The following is a 22,300-nucleotide window of genomic DNA, read 5'->3' as shown; positions in this document are numbered from 1 at the left end:
TTGTACAACCTGGACAGGACGCATGTGGCTTCTAAAAATAAATAAGTTATTACTGTCTTCGATTGTATTTATTAATGTGAAATTGTAAGCCTTTATTGTCCTCAATACCAACACTGTTATGAATAGTGTTGTATTGGTCCTAATATATTTAGGACCGGTGATTAGAACTGTCGGTACATGGAATTTTTCATAAAAATATCGATGGTTTACTTAGCCGAATAAGATATATGAAAATATGTATTAACCTTATTACACTTATGTTACAAAAAAATATTCTTCTTTTCATTTCTATTATAATAAAGCAAGCCATTTCTGTATGTATATAAGAAAAAATGTCACAGGATACACTGTATATAGATATATAAATAGCATGAACATATTTTGATCTAAGAAATAACAATCTAGCCGTATTGATGAAATATTGCAGGCGTGTGCATATAGTATCGAACGTGTATACAAGATGCACTATATAAAGTGTTTCCTGATGTATATTGCAGGCTCGTGCATGTAGTAGCAACCGATATACAGGGTGCACTCTATATAATGCTCCCTGCAGGGGAACAAGCTCCAATCAAAAACATCATCTCTGATGAGAAATTCCTGTTGGACAACTCATATGAACTTTGTACAATTATATAATTATAATATATGTCGTAGTTGTAATTTTATATTGTAAAAATATGTGAGACAAATCACCAGGGGTAAATATGTAGGCAGCAAATTTTCCAATGGTAAAAATCTAAAAGGCAAAAATACCTAGAACCCATTTCTTTATTGTAAAGTAGGTACTAAGATACAGTTTGATACATGCACGTAAAAGCGCACCTGCAATATAAATTTATGGATTTTTTTTCCCCACATATTGTAACTTTATTCAGAAACGAAATAAACGAAATGCTTACAAAATTGCATAAAACATAAAATTTTAAACTTAAAAAAAAAACGATGGTAAAAACAAGAAAATTATCAAACTAAAAATAAAGATAAAAAACAAACAGAAGAACAATTAAAAATTAAAATAACGTTAGTGGGATAGTCTTCATTTATTTGAAGAACTCGCCCATATCTTTAATTACTTCGATATATAACTTAATAATGGGGATGACGTCTGTAAGTTTTGGGTCCTTCTTAGTCCTTTTTGAATATATTTATTGTTGTAATAATGGCGTTGACCTTGCCTTACCCCTTTCCCACAATAGTTTCTTAAAAATTTATCTTTACCAGTTGCTGCTCTAAAATTATCTAGCAGTCCATACGAGATCCACTCATATGTTACACTTAAAGCCTGCAGCTCCAGAAGAGATTTCAATAATTAATTAAGGTTGAGTGATTGAAAATAATTCATATTTCGATATCTTAAAGCATAAACAATTAGTTATAAAACAAAAACAAACCTGAGCACTTTTGCTTACGTATAACTCGAGAAAATGACAGGTCAACTTGAACGACGATTTTCCATTCGTTCACTCCATGCAGTTGGGAGTCTCCAGGACCATTGTTTACCCCATCAGCAAGTTCAAAACGCTGGAGAGGAAGAAGGACTCTGTCAAAAAGGCCAAACTGAATACGGATGAGTTACAGCATGGGTCAATCTTCACAAGTCCATGTGGGCCTATGCTTGAGATACCGGGGTTTCACAGCAGATTGCCCATAGAGCTATCAACCCCGTCAGCAAGTTCAAAACGCTGGAGAGGAAGAAGGACTCTCAAAAGGCCAAACTGAATACGGAAAGTGAAGAAAGAGCCTTTTGAGTGTGGAGAGGCCAATTTTGACACCAACAATGAAGCAACCTTATCTCCTCCGTTGCAAGACTCTTTTGAACTCTTTTTTGAAACTTCACCAACAATGAAGCAACCCCCCCATACAGCCCTCATGCTAACCCCCTCTACTACACCTTTTGAGTGTTTGTCGAGGGCGAGGGGAAAGGATGCAGTGTCCGTCATCCAAACACCGAGGCCCTCAAAGCCACTGTCAACCAGCTCTGAGACACCATGACAGAGTACTACATCAGCAGTGGGTACAAGGCCTTCCACCACGGCTGGAAGCCAGCATTACTTCAAAGGGCGTCTAAATTAATGATTAAGAGAGCTCAGACACACATCTATTTATAGTATTAATTTTTTTGGAAATTCTATTGTTCATTTAAAAATTAAATATCTTATGTTGATTCTTAAAATTTAAGTGTTCAGATTTTAATAAACCACTTGATAAATTATGAGTTCCCCATGTACATTAGAATGTGACATATCTACATTCACAGTAATGGACAACCAAGGTTATGTTTTGAATCAAATATGTTTATGGCTCCCTTCACTGCACTTGCTTTTTTTCATATCCTTTGCATCTCACTATTGCAGAGAGTGCTTATGATTTGAACTTATTAAACCATGCATAAGATTATGGATGATTCAATATTCCTTACTTGTTTTAACATTTAAAGAATTTAATTTATTTATAGACTTGCTTGAGTAATAACCTGTTTATGCAGTAAAGGAGAATGAAAAGGCCTAAAACAGGTTGTTTATTTTTATTTATGGGCTGGGATAGATAAAGATTGAGAATTAGCTGAATGTAGATGTTGAAGTTGACTTTAAAGAATAATGGAAATAAACCTTATTGTGTCGGGTTGAGTTTAGACTAGTATTGTGTTGGTCCTTATTTAGAACCGAACACCACGGTCCATTCCAATCTGGTCCCATCCAGTCCAATCCCACTTGTCGGTCCTTAAAGAACGTAAAATTGATCCCTCGTGACGTCATTATTGGTAGATATGTTCATTGGTCTAAATATGTATAATACATCTTATATGTACAATATATATTCCAATTGCCAATTTCCATTCACACACTCCAAGCAGCTGGGGTTATTCAATATCACCGTCTATGCCGTCAGAAAGTCAGCTAAAAAGCCAAATTGGACCGGGAGGTGTTAAAAAAAACATCCCAGGTCAATCTCCTCAAGTCCATGAGGGCTCATGGAGTTTATCACCAGACTGTCTATAGAGCTATCAAAAAAAGGGGTGGCACTTTTCACACGAGCAATGAAGGAAACTCACCTCGTCTGTTGCAAGACTCGTTTGAATGAGTCTGCTGACATCTTTCAAACTTTTTTTTTCAGACTTTTGTCCCCCTGCAGCCCTGATGCTAACCCCCTTGACTACACCTTTAGGGTTCAATTCGAGAGGAAGGGCTGCAGTATCCAATCACCAAAGCCATCATAGCTACTGTCAGCCAGTAAATGGACGCCATAACAGAGGACTACATGAACATATTGTGAATTAATAAATTATATCTTGTTGAAGTTTAAAATTCAGAATGTTCAGATTTTAATTGAACACTCGGTACGAAGTTCAATAATCATAGCTCCAAGAGAAGGAAATATACTTAATTTATATGGGCTTCCAAGACAATTCAGATGGAGGAATTATCATACTATAATGTTTAATCTTAATCAGTACAACTCCATTTTTTTTATGGATACATTTTTTTTAAAGTCCAGAATGGACACTTGGTAGAATGCAAAATTCCACCCATAGTCATTTTCCTAAATGAAATAGCATTTCTTCATTCTGTTAAAATCAAAAAATATGCGATCTTGAACTTTTGTTGTCCTCATACTTTAATATGTGTCGTATTTATATTGTGTACCACAAAGAAATGACTCCAGCTCTGTATCTCAATTTGTTCAAAATTGATGGTCGATAATGATCTTTTGTTTGACTTTGATATTTAATCTTTCCTTCGCTTCTTTGCTAAATCTTTATTAAAACCTACGTAATGACACCAGTTTCAGCTCTTCCCCTCAATATGTTCGAAAGTTATTGTTGATTTTCAAGTTTTAACGTTTTGTGCTACCTAGACCTCAAAATTTAATTTAATTACAGTGATCATTTATGTATAATCTTCGTAACAAGTTAGATCAAAATCAATTTGCAACTTTGGTTGTATTCATGGTGACAAACAAATATGGAATTGTCGTAAATCATTGACAACGCGCTCGGGAGAAATTATTTTCTTGAACTCAATGTGCGTAAGTTCACGCTCAGGTGATTCCTAGAAAAATAAATATACTTTATGCATATGGACTTCACACAAGATTCCTAGGTTAGTTGGAGTACTATAATGTCTACTTTTACTAAATCAGTGCAACTCCATCTATCCAATTAAAAGAACATTTAAACAAAATTGAGGTAAAAACATAACCGACATTCAACTTCGTTAGCGGAGGTAATAAAGATGGGTACCGAGCGCTTACGTCACGGTGTTACCTCACTAATATAAAAATATACTATGGAGTGAGAGCCAAATTGCCTTAGCTCAAACATTTACATTACAGAATGAAGCTTGGAAACTCCATTCTTCCATTATGAATAATGGTATTTTTCATTTTTTAGAATAAAATGGACCTGAGAAATTTATTTCAACACTCTAAATTTATCTGTTTTTAAATGCTTACACTTCTAGGATGACATATATACACAAACAATCTAATATATTTGTATTTTGAGTGGGTTTTTTAATTGGCACTCATCCCTGATACAGTGCATTTGGTCGTCAGCTGCTTTTTTCCCCTGTCTTTTTTCTCAAAATTCAAAGTTTATTCATTTATCGCATAGAGCCCATCGAATAGACGAGAAAATTGAACACAAATATAAACAAAACACAGATAATAAATACCTGCACACACAACTTGACACATATATATAACACACACGCACAAACACAACAAAGCAAACCTGACAATATATATATATATAAAAAGACCCATTGGAAAAATATAACACATAGAAACAAAAATAATACAAACAAATGATATCACAGCGTAATAGTTAAAGTTCAGAAAACAGATTGCCTGTTGTTTATATAATTCAAACTCACTAAGAGCTATTTTTACTATTTCAGGGAAGTGCCATGGACATCAATGCATGGAGTCGAATAAGTTTTGATGTGTTTCGGTGGTTCCTTCAAAACCGTGTGGAAGTTCGTGTGAAGTAGAATTCCATCCAATCCTCTTCAGTATCCTGTTTCCTACGGCTTCCATGGTTTTATTCAACAGCTTTTATTCTTATTAGTATTTTGAACATTGATGAGCTCATTTGAAGCTTTGAACAATTTCCAACAAATATTGAATAATACTTGCAGAGTTGGTAAGAAATGTCTATCTACCACCAATTCATTTTGCCCCTTTTCTCCTGCTTTATTTTCGAAGGAATAGTTGCGTGATCCAATAAAGTTAACGACATCACGTGTTCCCAACATTCCAACATTTTATTTCACAGACAATTAACTTTCCTTCTCACATAACCTCCATAAATATTTTGAATGGAACTGCTTTTGGAGCTCAGCCGTGTTTCTTCTTCTTATCACTATACTTAGTTTGTCCTTTACACACATCTCCTCTTTAATTATAAAAGATCATATTTGAGGAAAAATTAATTTCGTATTTTTAGCTTTATTTCAATGCTTTATAACAAGTCTTACAATCATCCAATTTAAGCCACGTATGCCCTGTTTTGTTTGATAACTTGTTGCCAACGGGAATCCAACTTCATAATGCCCTTGTTGTAGAAGCCCTTGTCCCTTTTGGCAAAAAACTCGGACATCCAACTATCAAAGGCCTGTATTAAGGCAAAATTTGACCCTTAAGCGCGTTGGCTATAGACAGATACAAGTATATACTAGGTCCATACTGTAAGGTGTATGCATAATAACTTCACATCTGAGCTTCTGGCGCGTTATCAAAGATATGTACAGCCTGACGTTGTTTTGATAATGTCTTGTTGGCACCTATGCACCAATGCATGTCACATTAGAGGGAAGACTTGAGCGGAGGAAATAATTACTTGAACCACTATTGTGCAAAACGAACCAAAAGATTATCGACCCCGTATACATCCCAAATTTAATTGGTCGCTTTTGACAAATATTTTCCATTTGAGATAGTAAAAATGTAAAATATGGTGAATTTCTTCCCCTGACTTTTTGCAGGCTGTGACGTAGACGCTGATGTCCTCATTGATACTGGACCACCATAATTTAGATCACGATATGGCCTTCATTTTCACAATGTCACGGTGCGCCAGGTGCAATTCCTCCAATACCTTATGTTGCAGAGACTTTTGACTACCAGCCGAATACCCACCACAGCAACTCATTCTTGATAGAGAAACAATTCCTTTTCCTCAAGAGAAAACGCATCACGAATCTCAGTCCCTTTGACATGTTTGATTTTAAAGTTGAGCATAGATAACTCGATAGCAAAACGAGCTAGTCTTGCAGTGACAACTTGCAGAAGTTCCTTCTTCGGACTCATGATGTCTTCCAAGTACTTGTGGTCAGTCCTGATGGTACAAGGACGACGGTGTTTACATCTCTCGAACTTTGAAAGGATAAACATGATCGGTATGAGAATATTTTTTCTCAGTCGATTTAATATAATTACATACATTATACAGTATCCCTCCCTCTTGTTAGTAAAATATATTCATAACTATAGATGAAAATAATATCATCCGCAGGTATGTTTCAAAAAACACAAAAATTAAGGTGGTCACCCTGATAATTTGAAAAATATTTGGGAGATGAGCAGCTTAGTTGTCATTAAGTTTCAAAATGATTTATAAACTATTGTCATATTTACAAGGCTCTTGTGGAAAAGTTTACAATTTTTTTAACTTTATTCAACATGAATCGAATGGAACAAACTTAAGGAGACTTTATCTGTTAAAATTTCGAGACAATATAAAACACATTTTCCTGTCGTGTTGTTATATTTTGAGTAGAATAGTCCTAAATGTTTTTACAAATAGTATTACGTACATCGATAAAGTCGTACATTTTGTTTGAAACTGAGCGCCAATGGGATAATATATAATAAAAGGAAGGATTAAACTGGTTGAACTTGCATCCACTATCTGCTTAAGATTACATATATAGTCCACTTCTTGAAACTTAATTGTTACTAGCGATTGAGCCCGGTATGGCGACGAGTTATTAGGCGTCGATAAACATACCAATTTTGCAGAAATAATATAAAAGATAACACTGCAACAAATCCTTGATGTCACTCTCCATTTTTCATGAGCACTCTAACACGGATCTACTCACTCAATACTTAGTAGTGATGTGTCGCTCGCAAATGAAACGGCTCTATGTGCCAGCTATTTGAAGTGAACGACGGGGCTCCCCACCAATCAGGAGCCAGTTCATCCGAAATTATGAATTTCTTGCCTTTTTGTTATAAAATTTCTTCGTCAGGATTAAATTTGAAGTGAAAATAGGAGGAAATTTTTGGGGGAGATTTCTTTCCTACAAAAATCATTCAAAAATTTTTCTGATAAAACTGAAGATTAGTTTAGGAGCCGAAAAGCCGGTTCTCTACAAAAAAAACCCGGAATTCCCATTACTAATACTTAGACATATCTCCTCAAGAATAATAAGATATTGAGAAAAAAGATATCAGTATGATTTGATGAGGCAGGGAGTCCTTTAGCTCGCTGCTGAGCCTCATTTAAAATCTTATATAAAGTATTTCTCGCTTCTTTAATTTTGTTGAACTAAACGCATGCGAGATTTCCTTTATTTTATACAGTATTTATGAATCAGTTTAGAATATCTATTTTCATACAATAATAAAGTATTTTATTTTTTACTCGCTAGATGGCTCTTACATTGAATCAATACTACGTGTTAAATACTTTTTCACGATAGTAGCCATGTTTTTTGCAAAAAAAAAAAGAGATGTGTCGTTCAATTCAGTAAAATTGTATCAACTCCTTGAATACTCAAATTGTATATCATGGTCACATAATGAACTTCCCTAATTAACTTAATAGAACATCCTTTTAGATTGAAGAAAGCAAGAGTCGATTCGATTTTATTTTAAATATCCAGGAGGAGTGTATGATTCTGTTAAATGAGTATACATACGTAAGATGATGATAAGATTTCTCGGCCTAAAAATTTTTCAACTAGATCTGACCAATTTTTGACTTGCATATTTAAATAAGGAAAAGGATCACTAAACAGTAAATGCGTCTCTTCTTACAAGATATGATAATACCAACTCAGGGGCGTCCACAAGATAATATTATCAGGAGGAGGGGATAGATTTTAGGAATTTTTTTGAAGACAAAAATCCAAATAATATAATTATTGGAAATAAAAAAATATTTTAAAATGTATAATTTTTGTAAAAAAATTCTACACTGTTCAGAAACTTTCAATTTTTTTTTTTAAATATTACATTTTTGGAAAAACAAATACAAAGATCTACTGCTGTTCACAATTATTATTATTTTTTTCTGGAAAAAAAATTGAAATATTCGATTGGCGACAAATTATATTCGTTCCCACTTGATACATAACAGAATCTATAAAATAGTTCCCCAAAATTCCTGGAATTCAACATTAATATTCAACGAGTATACTTTAAGGACTCAGATTATTTTCCAAATCTTTTCTAGATCTTAATAATTATAACTCATAAAGTCCAGTATAAATTAATTATAATGCATCCAAGTAATGGCCACAATCAAATCTAAAATGTTAATATTTAACATCTTAATCTTAAAAAAATACATTGACGGAGTACTTCATATCCTCAGAACAAATTATTATGATTGTAAGAAAATGTGTTAAAAAATATAGAGTATTAGTTTTTGATACAAGGTCAAGTCCCTATATCTTAAGCTCAAATTGAGTCTCAACTCGTTAACTTTGAACTCAAGTCAAGTATCAAATCTTCAAAATATAGAATAAAGTCCACTTTGAGTATCCAGACCAAGTCCCAATCTCTGCTCAACACTAAAGAATCCTTGAAGTATGTAAAATATTTCAATTTCACAAAGAATTTAGATAAGATCTGGATATCGAGTCAGAGCTTAGAAATCTTTCAAATGTAATTAAACAAGTAGCATAATCTGATTTTTTCTCTTTTTGAGACAATAATGATCATAATTAGTATGGTCTTTCGTCCAAATCCTGAACATTTATTTTTGTTCATAAGATTAATTTTTTAAATTGGCCAACAATTCCAAAAATAATTTTTAATTAGATGAAACTTTTATTTCCAATTAAATTTGTGACACTTTATGAGTAAGAATGATTGTTATATTTTATATAAATAAGAATAAAATGTAATTGAATGGATACAGGATGTCATCCTATTGAATCAAAATTTTTGCAATGGCGTCCAAGGAGTGGGCTGAAAGGACTGTAGCCTCCCAAAATTAAAGTTATTTTTGCTTTTTACAATAAATATTTGGCCTCATTCGGACAAATTATGCAGTTTTTAATATTTCATTTTTTTCAAAAAACTCTTTTGAAAAGTTTGGATTTTGGAAATTTTTTTTAGCTGAATTTTTTCCAAAAAATTTTAATTTTCCAATAAATATAATTTTTGAATTTTTTTTCAAAAATATAATTTTTTAATTTTTTTCTACAAATAGCTTTGGATTTTTAAAAAAGTTTAAAGTTTCAAATTTTTATCCAAAATTATATTTTAACTGTTTTTTCCAAAAACCAAGCAGACCTTTTTTTGTTGCAACTTGTACAAAAAAAAGTAGATAGTACACAAAATCTATATATTTGTATATTTAAAATATTTTTTAGTTATAATGTATAAAACAGAAGCTATTCATATTTGAATGGTTCCCAACATAATATGAGCTAATTCAAGCAATCAACATTCAGAACACTAACAAAGGAAAAAGAAGTAGAAAAATTGACAGCTGAAAACAAAATAAAATGTAAGTTTATATGTAAGTGAAGTAACATGACACAGGGTTTCCAAAAAAAAAAAAAAAAAAAAAAGAGTCCGACCCTTAAAATATGTGGCTAGACAATGTGCAACCGTTACACCTCTCACTGAGAGATGAATATATAATTAAGAGTGCATTTTATGAAAATAGATGACTTAAAGGCCATATCAACCCTATAAAGTTCAACCCAGAGACAAATAATATAAGTTATTTGACTATATTTCTCAAAAATAAAGATTTTAATTCTACGTTTATGGATAAATGTAAGAAATACAATGAAGAAATAATTGAATATATTGTAAATATAAAATCCGAATATATATAATATAAAATGTACTACTTGGAATAATTTCAAATAACATTACAGACTCTGGATGTGTAAATGGGTTAAAAATGGAATCAAGGTCTTAATTTTACAGTTGTACATTTAGAAAAGCAGGTCTATTCTAAGATTAATTTTGGACACAGCAACTCGAAGTTCATCCTCCACGTTTAGCTCCGATCTGTATTTATTTTGGATATAACTTAATACGGAAAAGGGATTTTAACATAAATAAGTTGAGCCAAATGAGGTGGGCATCGAGCGATTGGAAGGAAAAGACGGGAGTTATTCATATGGTACTATTGATTAAAGTTATGGTTTTGGAGGATAGAATGTCACGTTATTCTGGTATGAAAATGAGAATCTTATACATTTCAAGAGTGAAGAGTGAAGAGTTAATATAAAAAGTAGTTGAAATTTTCAAATTTAGGAGTCCCTGATTTTCTTTGTGAAAATCATGAAAAAACTTCCAAATTTCTATAATATAACAAATATATAAATATTAACAAATATTTATAAAAGTCGCTAATTATAATAAGTCACACAATGAGTAATCAAAAACTTATGAATCACTTTACCCGTAGCAGTAGATTACTGGTAAATTTATAAATTAATGTATTATAACTTATATTTGTGATATTAAGTTAAAGAAGTATGGGTAAAATAAAAAAAACACAACTAAAAAAACGATTAACTATTGCAAGAAATATTAATCATAAATTTTAATAGTAGTTATACACAGAAAGTCAAACAAATTAATAATGACAAATTTATGCGAAATTAAAGTTATTAATTGTAAATATTACAAATGGATTCAACAAATTATTAGCAACAAATGTAAATTATATATATGCGAAAATATATCATTTTTATACGGACATGAATTTACTAATTAATTATTAATATAAATAAAATCTGTCTTTTACTATTATATTTCAATTTTTTCAAATTTAAAGCCCTTTGAGACCATTCAGGAAGTTGTTCTTGTCCATATTAAGGTAGTTTCTTAACACCTTATCCCGGAGATTATGAACATTGTCCACATATGATAATTCTAAATTTGAAAAAGTAGTTGTTTAATTAATTGTAAGAATAATTCAATAATAACTTACCCAAGTCTTTACCGAAAGAAACTGAGGTTAGACAAACTCCTAGCACGCCATTTCAAGTTAAGGTCCCTTTGAGACCATTTAAGCAGTTGTTCTTGATTATATTACTGTATTTAGGAATAAATGTAATTTATTATAAAAAAAGTTATTTGATAAATCCTTACTCTTGTGAATCTAATATTTAATTATTCCATTTTATAATTAACATATTCTTGACACTATTTACCGATAAACACGACCTTATTTTGGTATGAATTGCTCTCTACATGCTGAAAATCCTGTTTAAGTTATAATTTACAATATGTGTATTTCTGTAAATTATCTTCTCAGAATTTTCTAGGTCTCGCAAATCGTTGAACGCTGGATTTTCATCTAAAAATGTATTTAATTTGATTTTGAATAGAGTCCATGAGCTACACAAGTAATATGTTTCAATTGGAGGTAGCTTTTTTTTTAGGTATTCCCCCGCTTTTTTACAATAGGACGCTCCATCCGTGATTAAAACTTTTAAACTACTTTCATCAAAGTCCAAATCAAGAGTTTGTTGTATACTATGAACAACAAAATTTGCAAAAATTCATAGCATTGACAACATTTATGTCTATCATATTGATTAGATAAGGACGACCCAAGAAACGGCCATTCAAAAGACCCATCAAGAAAGTTGCCATTGATAGTCCTGGGTTGTTTTTAGTCTCATCAACAGCTATGAAGATATCCTTATAGCCAATGATTTCTTTAATTTTGGAGATTACATCCTTTCTCACAACCTCCATTAATCTATGTAGAGTTCTTCTACTAAGGACGGTTCTATCGGCATATTTCTTCATAAACTTTGAGAAATTGGGGTTCTCCACGGTGGAAAAAGGTATGTTACATGAAACAAACATCTTTAAGAGGTCCGTGTTAAAGTTAAAATTCTCAGAATCATTATGAGTCAAATGTTGTTCGTATTCGTTTATATTCTCGATATGGAACGAGGACATTAAGTGTCATTAGACTCTGGATGGGGGACTGTAAGATTACAGTTTGGTTGTTATCCGGTAGGAAACTTCAAATTTCATGGCCTCCATTAGTTTCAATCCAGAGGTAGGGACAAATTTTGTAGGCATTTCAGTAATTTTATTGTACAAAGGTAGGTGGCATACTATAGATTCTTCATTAGAGGAATTGTGACCACAGCAATGATTTGAGAAAGAATGAATAAATAAGAAAAAAGAGAAAATAATTTAACAATCGTTTTTCCTTTTCTAATCTCAAAACAGTAATTTATTTGACATTACCCTTGAATAGACTCAACATGCCCAGTCCAGTAATAATTGGTGAATCATATAAATTATAATGTAATTTTTTATTAATACTGACAATCTTGACGTCATTAGTATCAATGACGTCACTATTACTCAAGGTCCTGGATAATAATTATTAATTATCCACTACCTTGCTATTACTAACTAACCAAACTAACAGAAGGATTCCATCGACGGAGGACATATGCCTTTAGATTTGGAGATTTTGATGTAATCAGAGAATTGATTTTATCTCATCAAAATAAGTTCATAAATGTATAAAATGATTTCTTAAACAAAGCAATGGGATCATCATTTAATACAATTTCGAAGGTCTTTGAAGATAATGTCGTACAAAGTAGAAACTATGATGAAGTAGCAACTTTCGTTTGATACTATCTTTCTCTTGGAGATTGAGAGTTGAATATAAATCATTCCTCACAATGTATAGATTTTATATTTTATGAAATTGTTAATATTGAGTAACTTACTTCGAATGATAAATATGGCTTCTTTTAAAAGAAAAGATAGACTAAATAAGTCAGAATTTGTTGTACTATCGTATGAAAGAGGGCTTCTGACCAACTATCTATGTACACCTTCACTGATAATTAATATGAATGCCATCTGGGGAATGAATTTATGAAAAGCTATGAATCAAAAAATGCACTTCAAAATAAAAATCAAGATTATATTCTTCTGTATCATTCAAGAGAAAAAATTTTTTATTAAACTTTTAAAATTCACCAACATAATTTTATAGTTGAAATCTCTGAATCTCTTTACAAAAATCATTTTCAAATAGCTATAGTCCTATCATTTTCTCTACAAATGGAGTGCCTTAGCATCGTTTTTAAATATTGCAACTTAAATAATGTTAGTATGATCCTAGAGACCTAACAAAATCAACATTCAACAAAAAAAATACATAAAGATACCTTATAGGCTAAAAAGAGTTAACGATCCAATTCAGTGGAGTCTACCAAACAATAAAACACGAATCCTACTTATAATTTCCTGGGACATTTAATCTACTAATATCAATAACTAATTCTCGTTATGTGAATTAGATTGGATTAAAAACAAACTAGATCCCATTAAGTATTCAGATGATTTGGTAAAAGAGATGCCCAGGAATCAATTCTCCAGTGCAATGTTTGTTCTATTTCGAGTATGAAGTCGCAGTTTAATGTAAAATAAGGAATAATCGAATTGGATTCGAGTTGCAGTTTCTTATAACTTGCGACTTGAATTAAACTTAATTAATATGTGTCTCAGCATGTTAAGATTCTGATTAATAGATTTTACTCGTCCAAGAAATAATAATTGTAACTGGAATAAAATTATATTGAAAAAACGCCCTTATTTGAATGAAATGTGGAACAGATGTTATATAAGCTAAGCTAATCTTTCAACACGTCAAATGTTAAGCTAATCTATCAATATAAATTTTAAAACCAAATATGTTCTAACATAACTTTATATAGATCCTCGTGGATATGTTAATGATAAGTGTATTTAAAAGACTCTTGGACAAAATTACAAAAAAGGAACTCTATTTATTTGTTATAATTTACAGAACAAAATATTATACAAATCCACACAAAATAGATATAAACAAGAATAATTCTTTTTGATTTAAACTTATGTATAACTCATAAGTTTCTTCTTTAATTTTCTTCTCCAACATAGGAAATTATTTATTAATAACAATTGTTTTACAGCAAATGGGCGGATTCCGTTTCAACATATAAAAAAAAAGATCTGAAACCTATGTATATATATATATATATAAAACATAATTGATTTTCTCTACAATAGTTATAATTATAACAACTGAATACGATAAGTAATTGAATGGGAGGGAATCTTTTTAATATTTTGTTATTTACTTAACTTTATCTCCTCAAGATATATAAAAAAAAACTCGTCTAGGAATGGAGAAAAATGCAACATAAACAATAATTCCATGCGAAGAAAACCTTGATTCAGAGTACCCAGAGTTGCATATACCTACAATTAATAACATAATAAATAAATGCCAATTGGTCATAACCATAATAATAGTACACAGAAATGCAGTGAAATAAATGTGAAAAAAAAGTTAAAAAGTAAAGTTGACTTTCACGATTCGACTCCCATATGTGCTATGTTTGGAAAGGAGGGAAAATGCATAATTATGTGGCAGTAGCTGCTGTTTCAATCTTTTGGCTACCCGCGCTCAATCCAAAACCAAATCCTTTGGGTCCAAAGTTTTTGCCATAGCATGCTAATAAAAGAAATAAACCAAAATAATTAATTAGTAACTGATAAGAAAATCCAACATACCTTTGCAGAAAATATCTCCATCACGTTCACACAAATTGGATGAGTCCACTCGCTTATTACAAATATTACAAGTGAAGCAACTCTTGTGCCAGGCCTTTCCAGCACCTCTCATCAACTCAGCTATAAATACCTACATAGAACATTCAAAATATTAATTTCCCCACATTACTAAAGTATGAATTCAACTTACAGATCTATTACAACGAGGGCATATTTCAGCACCTCCCCATTTGGGAACTGGCTTCTTGAAAGGCTTAGCATCGGAAGTTTTATTCACAGAATTACCATTGGCCTCAGTCATCACCCGTCGAGGAGCAATATAAGCCTCTGCTTGATGATCTACTTTGTTCATATTTGTTGAATATCCTTTGCCATCATCCATGCTCAGTGTTCCGGCACCTCCTCCAAATCCGTATCCCTTAGGTCCAAAGTTCTTACGGTAGCATGAGTTGCAGAACATGTCTCCATCATGTTCAGTTATGCTTCCAGAGTCCAACAGTTTCTTACACTTGGCTATAGATAAAAAATACATTCAAAACAATATTTCCCTGTTTTCCAAAGAGTTTCAAGGTAAATCAAAGGGTAATATCTTAGAAAAAATTAAAACCATTCATACACAAAGTAAAAAGGCAGCAATCTCTCAAATTAAACTTCTGTATTTTTGTAATTTGATATAATTATACAATAAACAGAATATGTGAATAATGAAATTCTTTTTCTTCTAACACCAAAGTTTTGATGGAAAATCCTATAATATGAATGATACAAAGTGGCTCTACCAGAAAAACAAAACAAAAATATAAATATATATATGGGGACAGAACATACAATAATTATAATAGAAGTTAAAAATAAGTAAAGTAAATATCCAAACCATCCAATGAAGTTAAATTTCAAAACGTTCACAGACAATTAGGATATTTGTTTAGCTGCGTGTTTGTCTGACATCATAACTTGATGACGAAGACACTGTTTTTTGGGTAATAGTTGATAGAGAAGTCCCTTGTTAGTGTTCAATATCCAATGATTATAAACGTGGAAGGACTTATCATCAATATCCTTTCTAATAAGTTTAATAGCATAGGGCTCTTCCCTCATGGTGGAAACAGGGACTTGCTCCGGAGTGGAACAAATTCTTTTAAATCTAACTAAAAATCTGACACAAAGAATAGCGATCCTAAAAGATTTCTTCGCATTAAATAACAAAACTTTATTGGACACAAAGGATTCATGCTGTAGGGCCTCTTCAATAGTGAGTCTATCCTTTGGATTGACGGTCAGGAGACGCTCTATAAGATCCTTAGTTTCATTCGTTATATTGTCCCACTCTGAACAATTTTTTGAGTATTTACCCTCCATAATGGATCTTATCATGAGGAGCTGCTTGCGATGGTAAAAGGGCGGTTTACCCACGCACATGGTATACATGATGACTCCACATGCCCAGGCATCCACTTCAATATTATAACCAGTGCATTTGTTGCGATCCACCATTCCCGCCATAAGGACTTCAGGGGCCAAATACCCAGGTGTTCCACATGTCTCAAAAAGTCGATCCGTATGCTTAATCTTTCGTGCAAATCCAAAGTCCGTTAATTTCACTATATTATTATCATCCAATAAAATGTTTTCTGGCTTTAAATCCCGATGAACAATTCCCAGTTTATGACAATGTGCAACGGCCTCGAGAATCTGCTTAAAGATGATTTTACACTTTTTTTCAGAGAGAATGACAGAGTTATTGAGGAAATCAAAGAGCTCCCCCTTGGTGCAAAGCTCAAAAATGAGAAAATAGTGAGGGCTGGAGCAAAAGACTTGATGGAGAGTCACAATGTATTCATGATTACTCACAACCTTGAGAACATTAATCTCAAGCTGCACCTGCTCCTCAATCGATCGACCCTCAGCATCCACCAGATTCTTGTCATCAGAGACATCCATGATTTTCACTGCATACTGCTTTCCGCTCGATTTTTCCACACAGCGCCTCACAACGGAGCTAAGGCCCTTGCCCAGAACTTCCATCGTATCGTAATACTCGTAAAAGTCATCCTCATCGGGCATGGCGCTCCCATTCCGCTGCTCTTCAGGGGGTACCTCATTCCCATCCTCGATAAAGTTATAGAAATTAAGATCGTTTTCTGGGAGTTGCACCATGATGATCGATCTCCCTCAATAGTATTCCAAACTTGTGGAAGAGAATCTTCCTTATATTCCCACCCAACCAATCAGGCAAGGATTTTCCTCACTTTTTATTTATTTAAACGTTGCTTTATTAAAAGTCTTAGGAGCTGCAATTCACGACACAACAGAAATTAACTCAACTGTCTAAAGAGTGAAGGAAATAAAGTTTTACGTTTCAAAGCCTCATATACGATTTCATCACATGGCATAGAGGACAAAGTGCAGAGAAACTCCGCCCCCACAACTTCAAAAATTGTACAAATGCAAGCTTTCCCTTCCAAAATGAAGATTTTGGCAGGCCGGAACACTAGACAACAGTCAACATAAGTCCTGCTCCAAGAAACACAACGTCAAAGTGTCTGCCGAATGAAAGGAGCGAGCAACAGAAAAGAAGAAAACATTAAATACCTAAATGCAATCCTATAGTATTGAAATTTGTATCACGAATTAAAGATAAAACACGATATTTAAGTAGATATTTTAAATACTTATATTCCGCTATTAAACTGGATTAAAGCTGTTTAAAAGCATTACAAAAGAAGGCTGTCAATTTATCTGGACACATTGCTCTTCTAGGTCTTTATATATTTTTTTCCTGCTCCGGATTGGGAACGAGCCAATGTCTCCTTCTCTCAAGCCTACAAATATTAGTAGTGCGTCGACAACACTTCATCCATCGCTAATAATGTCCTTATTTATTCAGTCCAGTCTTAGGACGGATCCTATTAATTTTTTTCTTCATTATAATACAAACATACTATGATGTTGTTACTTTATTATACAATTTTTACCTTCTCTAAGAATCGACAAGTGGGACTAGCCTGGATCGCAGTACTATGTCCGAAATATGGGCCGACAGCAAATTAATCACTAATATAATGTCTAGATGGGCTAAAAGTAGAGACACATAACAGTTAACAACAATAACAATTGCTGTTATCGTTCTTTTTTTCGTCATGCGAGTGTGATGCTATTATCTTACTCAGGATGATGAATTCCAGCCTAATTTTAGCATTATTTATTTCAAATGCATAACAAATATACGTATGTGTTAAATATTATTTTACAACATTTTCCCTTAACCACTTATGTTTAAAATTATGAAGGTTCTCCTTTCAATGGGGGTAATATATATTTTCCACCTTCAAAATCATATAACAGGGAGCTGATGTTATTAAGGGCCTTAATTCATTTAGTAGTAGTAGAATAAGTTTTCCTCGCAAAATGCTCATCTTTACTTATATAAACAAAATTGTAGGTTCTAAACTACGAATATGTATGTGTATGAATGGTATAAACATTTGCAATAAGACACTTTTAAGTATATACAACATAGAAATGAGTATAAATAATTTAAGGGGACAGAGGAATAGTAAAACATGTTATTTTATTATTGTTTAACTCACCACAGACAAAGCAGAGCTTGTGCCAACTCTTTCCAACAGCTTGTTTCTCTTCAGCAAAGTATACATTTTTGGAGCAACGTGGGCAGATTCCAGGCATGATTCTTGCTTCAAATTACTTTTCCGTATTTATTTATTTCAAGTCCTTTAAATCAGCGAATGAGCGAATTGACAGAAGGGAACTGAAATAAATAATAAATCAAATGATTATTTGAAGCCTCGCGAGTGAATTATGAAGAGTACATAGAAATATTATTGAGAATTTGAGGAAGAAAGAGGAGAGTAAAAAGTGACTGTGGGATCCCAAGCTTTGCTTCTACATCTTACAAAAATATTGCATGTGAATATTATAGAAAAGTTGATTGATTTGCACTTCAGGGCTTACATACCGAGTAGTGAAAACTCTGATTGAGACGTGGGCCAAACATAACGTACATTAAAAGGATATCTCCTATCGGCCCTTAAAAATTTTCATAATAGTATCGATGATTTATTTACACTAATAAGATATATATCAATAAAATTGCACATTTCCAAAAAAAAAACATTAATTTTTCCATTAAAATGCATTATAAAACAAATGATATTTTTACTTCGGTTTATAATCTATTCGATTATATATATTTAAAATAAGGGGAAAAAACCTAAATTACTTCACAAGGGATAAATATTACCTTCTTTAAGAACTGAAGCGGACCACGGTCATAAATAAGGACCGACACATCACTAGTTCTCATACATTCAATACCCTTCGAAACAGATTTCATCATGGGGAAATAATGCTGACTCAATCGTAAATATTCCATAAGGAGGAACGGTTATAATTATTAGTTATAACTATCCCAAGTAAAAACGGCCTGATTCATCACACAGTTATGACATAAGGATAGCTAATTTGTATATCGATATTTAATTTAATTCGTAGTAACAACAGTTTGCTTTCCCAAAAATTTTATATGATTTCTTTAATAAAAGTGACTTTTTGCATCATATCATTTTGTCCTAGGATTGAAGATGCATTTGAAAATATTTGAGGTAGAAATGTAAATATAAAAATTTGCGGTATGTTAAACTTTTTTACCGTCCAACATTTTCCATTCACAACGGATGTTTTTCCATCATTCATAAACATCCTTATTAGTAGACTAAGGATTTTAGAAAGATTTTTTTGGTCAAAATGAACAAAAAATAACATATTTAAGAAATGAGCACCAACATATCAAAATTGAGGAATTTGTTATATAACTAAAATATAGTTATATAAGGATAATTTACAATAATGAGTCTTTTTTATGTTAATAATTACGATTTTATAAAAAATTTATTCCGTTAATTTTTGCCTTGGGTCAGTTTTAGTAGATTTAAACATGTTAAAATACCATTCAACATCCATATTTGTAGTTGAATCAAATTTGAAGTTGACGAGACCTCCAGGAGTCTTGTTAGAAGGAGTAATCTCATCATCCCCACCACTTATTATGTGTCAAACCTTTTTCATTAATCGAAGATCAGGATTCTGCAATTTTGCAAAACAAGTATTTCTCCATTTTTGGACAAATTTCTCCTTCCTCTAAATGAATGTTGTCAGAATTTGATTTCCTCACAAATTCAATCGTGCAATCATAACCCTCATTTCATCATATACATAGTTTTACCTCCAAAAAGAGAAGTTTATGAAGGAAGTGGATTTTCCCTCCAAAAAAACATCATCCAAAGCTATTGTTTAATTAAACTGGAATCCAAATTTTCTATATTAATTTCATACCAGTTTAGAAAAATGAGCAATTTTCCCACACGAAAAAAAAAAGGCAAAATGAACCATTTTTTGAGCCATTGCTCACAAATCTTAAGTCTGCTAATCAGTTAATTTACAAAGATAAATGACTTAAAATAATTATTTGTTAATTCTTCCAACGCAGAACATATCCTTAGAAAGATGAGACTTTAAAACATATGAGATTGAATTATAATTTCAAAGACGACACTGAGTGATATATAAGTATATTTTTTAATAAGTCTTGTATAAATATTATATCATGACATAATCCTCGGGAGTGTGTCTCATTTGTCAATATTGTCTTCCTAAGCAAGAAACTACTAGAAGCAAAACATGACATTTATTTATGATAAATATTTGTCTGTTTTCTGTTAAACAACATAATTTTTAAAATCAAAACAACTACATACGAACAAAAATGACTAAATAACAAACAAGTCTATGAAAATTTCTCTTTGAACCCCCGGAATGATGATGGATTGAGCAATTCTACCCATTTAAGCAGAAGAAAATCTTTCCACCATAGTACTAAAACACTCACCTAAAATAGAGTAGTTTATAATTATTTTTCTAAAAAAAAATTTACTAATAAATCTAATATGTATAAGAGACGGACCCCCAAATATATTGGAATAACTCTTCCCCTCCCCCCTCTCCCAACACCTTTTCAAATTGTATTAACATTTTTATTTCGTACCCCCCTCCTCCCGTGAATCATTTACCGAATAAGATAATCAATTCAAATACATTTTGAACATAGATAACAATAATTAATATAAGTGTATCACGAAACAGACTATATTGTATCTCGCAACCTTTCCATAAAAAAGAATTAGAAAAGAAGCCTCAAAATAAGTTACTAGTAAGTAGTTAGCAAATAAATTTGATAATTTCTTTGAAGCCCTGTTTGATTTCATGTTAGTGAGGGATAACGATGTGGTTGAAATTATCTCTTCATAATAACATGGATGCATTAAACTTTGGATCTATGTCGTGTCTATATCCGAGTAATACTTGCATCGGATTACAAAAGCAAAATAAGAAAGCAATTAGTTAACTCGTTTACATATTTATATAAATACTTTCATACATAGTGATGAAAATTGTTAGCATTTTAGGCATGTTACAACACAAAATCAACATGGTAATCCTGACGTTTTGAAGAATATTTTGGAGGAGATTAGCTCCTCTATTATCATGCTTTATTAGATCAGCTATGCACAAGAAGAAGAGGGGGAGAAGGAAATAAATATGGACATAGGCAAGAATTATACCGATGACAATTCACAATTCTACACTGTGTAGAACAAGGGCTTACAATTAGAACTTAGCAAAATAACCTCAGGATTACAAATTTTTCGTTCCGGTTTTGTATATAATTGTATGTAGTAGAGAAGGAAGTTCACTCCTTCAGAATTAAAACATAATGGCTACAGCTTAGGAAAACAAAAGACACTCTTCCGCAGTGATGGATAAAAAATGAACCTGCCTGTATTTAAAAATAAATCAAAGCTGAACTCAGTGTATTTGAAGAATATTTAGGGTGGAGGGCAGCTATGCTGTTCTATTAGATCAGCTACAAGCAGTCGTGAGGAAATAAACACAAATCAAGGACATAAGCCCTGGAATTACTCTGACGTCGATCCTCAATTCAACTTTGAGTCCACAAGGACTTAATTAACTCCAAAATAAACCCTTATTATCTACCTTTCAAGATCACACGCACTAGGGATTACTTTATACTTAGATGTTCAGTCTTCAAGAATTTAATGATAATAACAGCTTATGAAAAGAAAGAATCATGCTCAGATTACCAACTAGAAAAAGACGGTCCCGCATTCCTTGGTACATATTGTATACCCCTTTACTTTTGAGTTTGTCAATTTAAAAAAACAAAGAGGGCGAGCAAAATAAGAATGTGAGCGATTAATATAACAGCTCCTGCAGTAGAAAAAATAAATAAAAACAACAGAGTGCGTGATGAAATAATCCTCACTAATATTTCGCAAAATTTACATCTATACAATCCAAATATCTATATATGTACGTACAATGAACATATGTAGGTAATTACTTGTGATGAAATGATCCCAAAAAAAATCCCGATGCCGATTCTGATGCAATTCTA

General features: G+C 32.2%; 2 protein-coding genes and 1 long non-coding RNA gene across 5 annotated transcripts in view; all 3 read right to left on the bottom strand.

The window, feature by feature from the left end:
* Positions 1–10,779: 10,779 nt before the first annotated feature.
* Positions 10,780–12,987, bottom strand: LOC121114116 (uncharacterized). Of its 3 annotated transcripts, none has more exons than XR_011779212.1 (3): positions 12,475–12,658; positions 11,195–12,347; positions 10,780–11,136 (listed from the first exon to the last, which is right to left on the bottom strand). It is a non-coding gene; the product is annotated as an uncharacterized lncRNA (long non-coding RNA). The 3 variants fall into 3 exon arrangements; XR_005863205.2 differs by having other exon boundaries at positions 11,195–11,298; positions 11,356–12,636; XR_011779211.1 differs by having other exon boundaries at positions 11,195–12,987.
* Positions 12,988–14,019: 1,032 nt separating this feature from the next.
* Positions 14,020–22,300, bottom strand: part of LOC121114119 (cysteine and glycine-rich protein 1) — a 40,387-nt gene continuing 32,106 nt past the window's right edge. The window contains exons 2-5 of the mRNA XM_040707972.2: positions 18,399–18,577; positions 14,999–15,321; positions 14,809–14,938; positions 14,020–14,749 (exon numbers count right to left, since the gene is read on the bottom strand). Coding sequence (XP_040563906.1) covers positions 14,658–14,749; positions 14,809–14,938; positions 14,999–15,321; positions 18,399–18,495 — 642 coding nt within the window. The 5' untranslated portion in view covers positions 18,496–18,577 and the 3' untranslated portion in view covers positions 14,020–14,657. The remainder of the gene's footprint in view (positions 14,750–14,808; positions 14,939–14,998; positions 15,322–18,398; positions 18,578–22,300) is intronic.
* On the bottom strand, positions 15,449–17,616 carry PhKgamma (phosphorylase kinase gamma). Its single transcript, XM_040707971.2, has one exon. It carries the CDS (start codon positions 16,963–16,965, stop codon positions 15,721–15,723), a length of 1,245 nt encoding a protein of 414 aa, XP_040563905.1. The 5' UTR covers positions 16,966–17,616; the 3' UTR covers positions 15,449–15,720.

Source organism: Lepeophtheirus salmonis, chromosome 3, assembly GCF_016086655.4.
Source record: "Lepeophtheirus salmonis chromosome 3, UVic_Lsal_1.4, whole genome shotgun sequence".
Lineage (NCBI taxonomy): Eukaryota > Metazoa > Arthropoda > Copepoda > Siphonostomatoida > Caligidae > Lepeophtheirus > Lepeophtheirus salmonis.
This window is presented reverse-complemented; position numbering and strand designations above follow the sequence as displayed.

Coding starts and splice junctions, on each gene's coding strand:
- PhKgamma (XM_040707971.2), bottom strand. CDS start 16,965: ATGGTGCAACTCCCAGAAAACGATCTTAATTTCTATAACTTTATCGAG.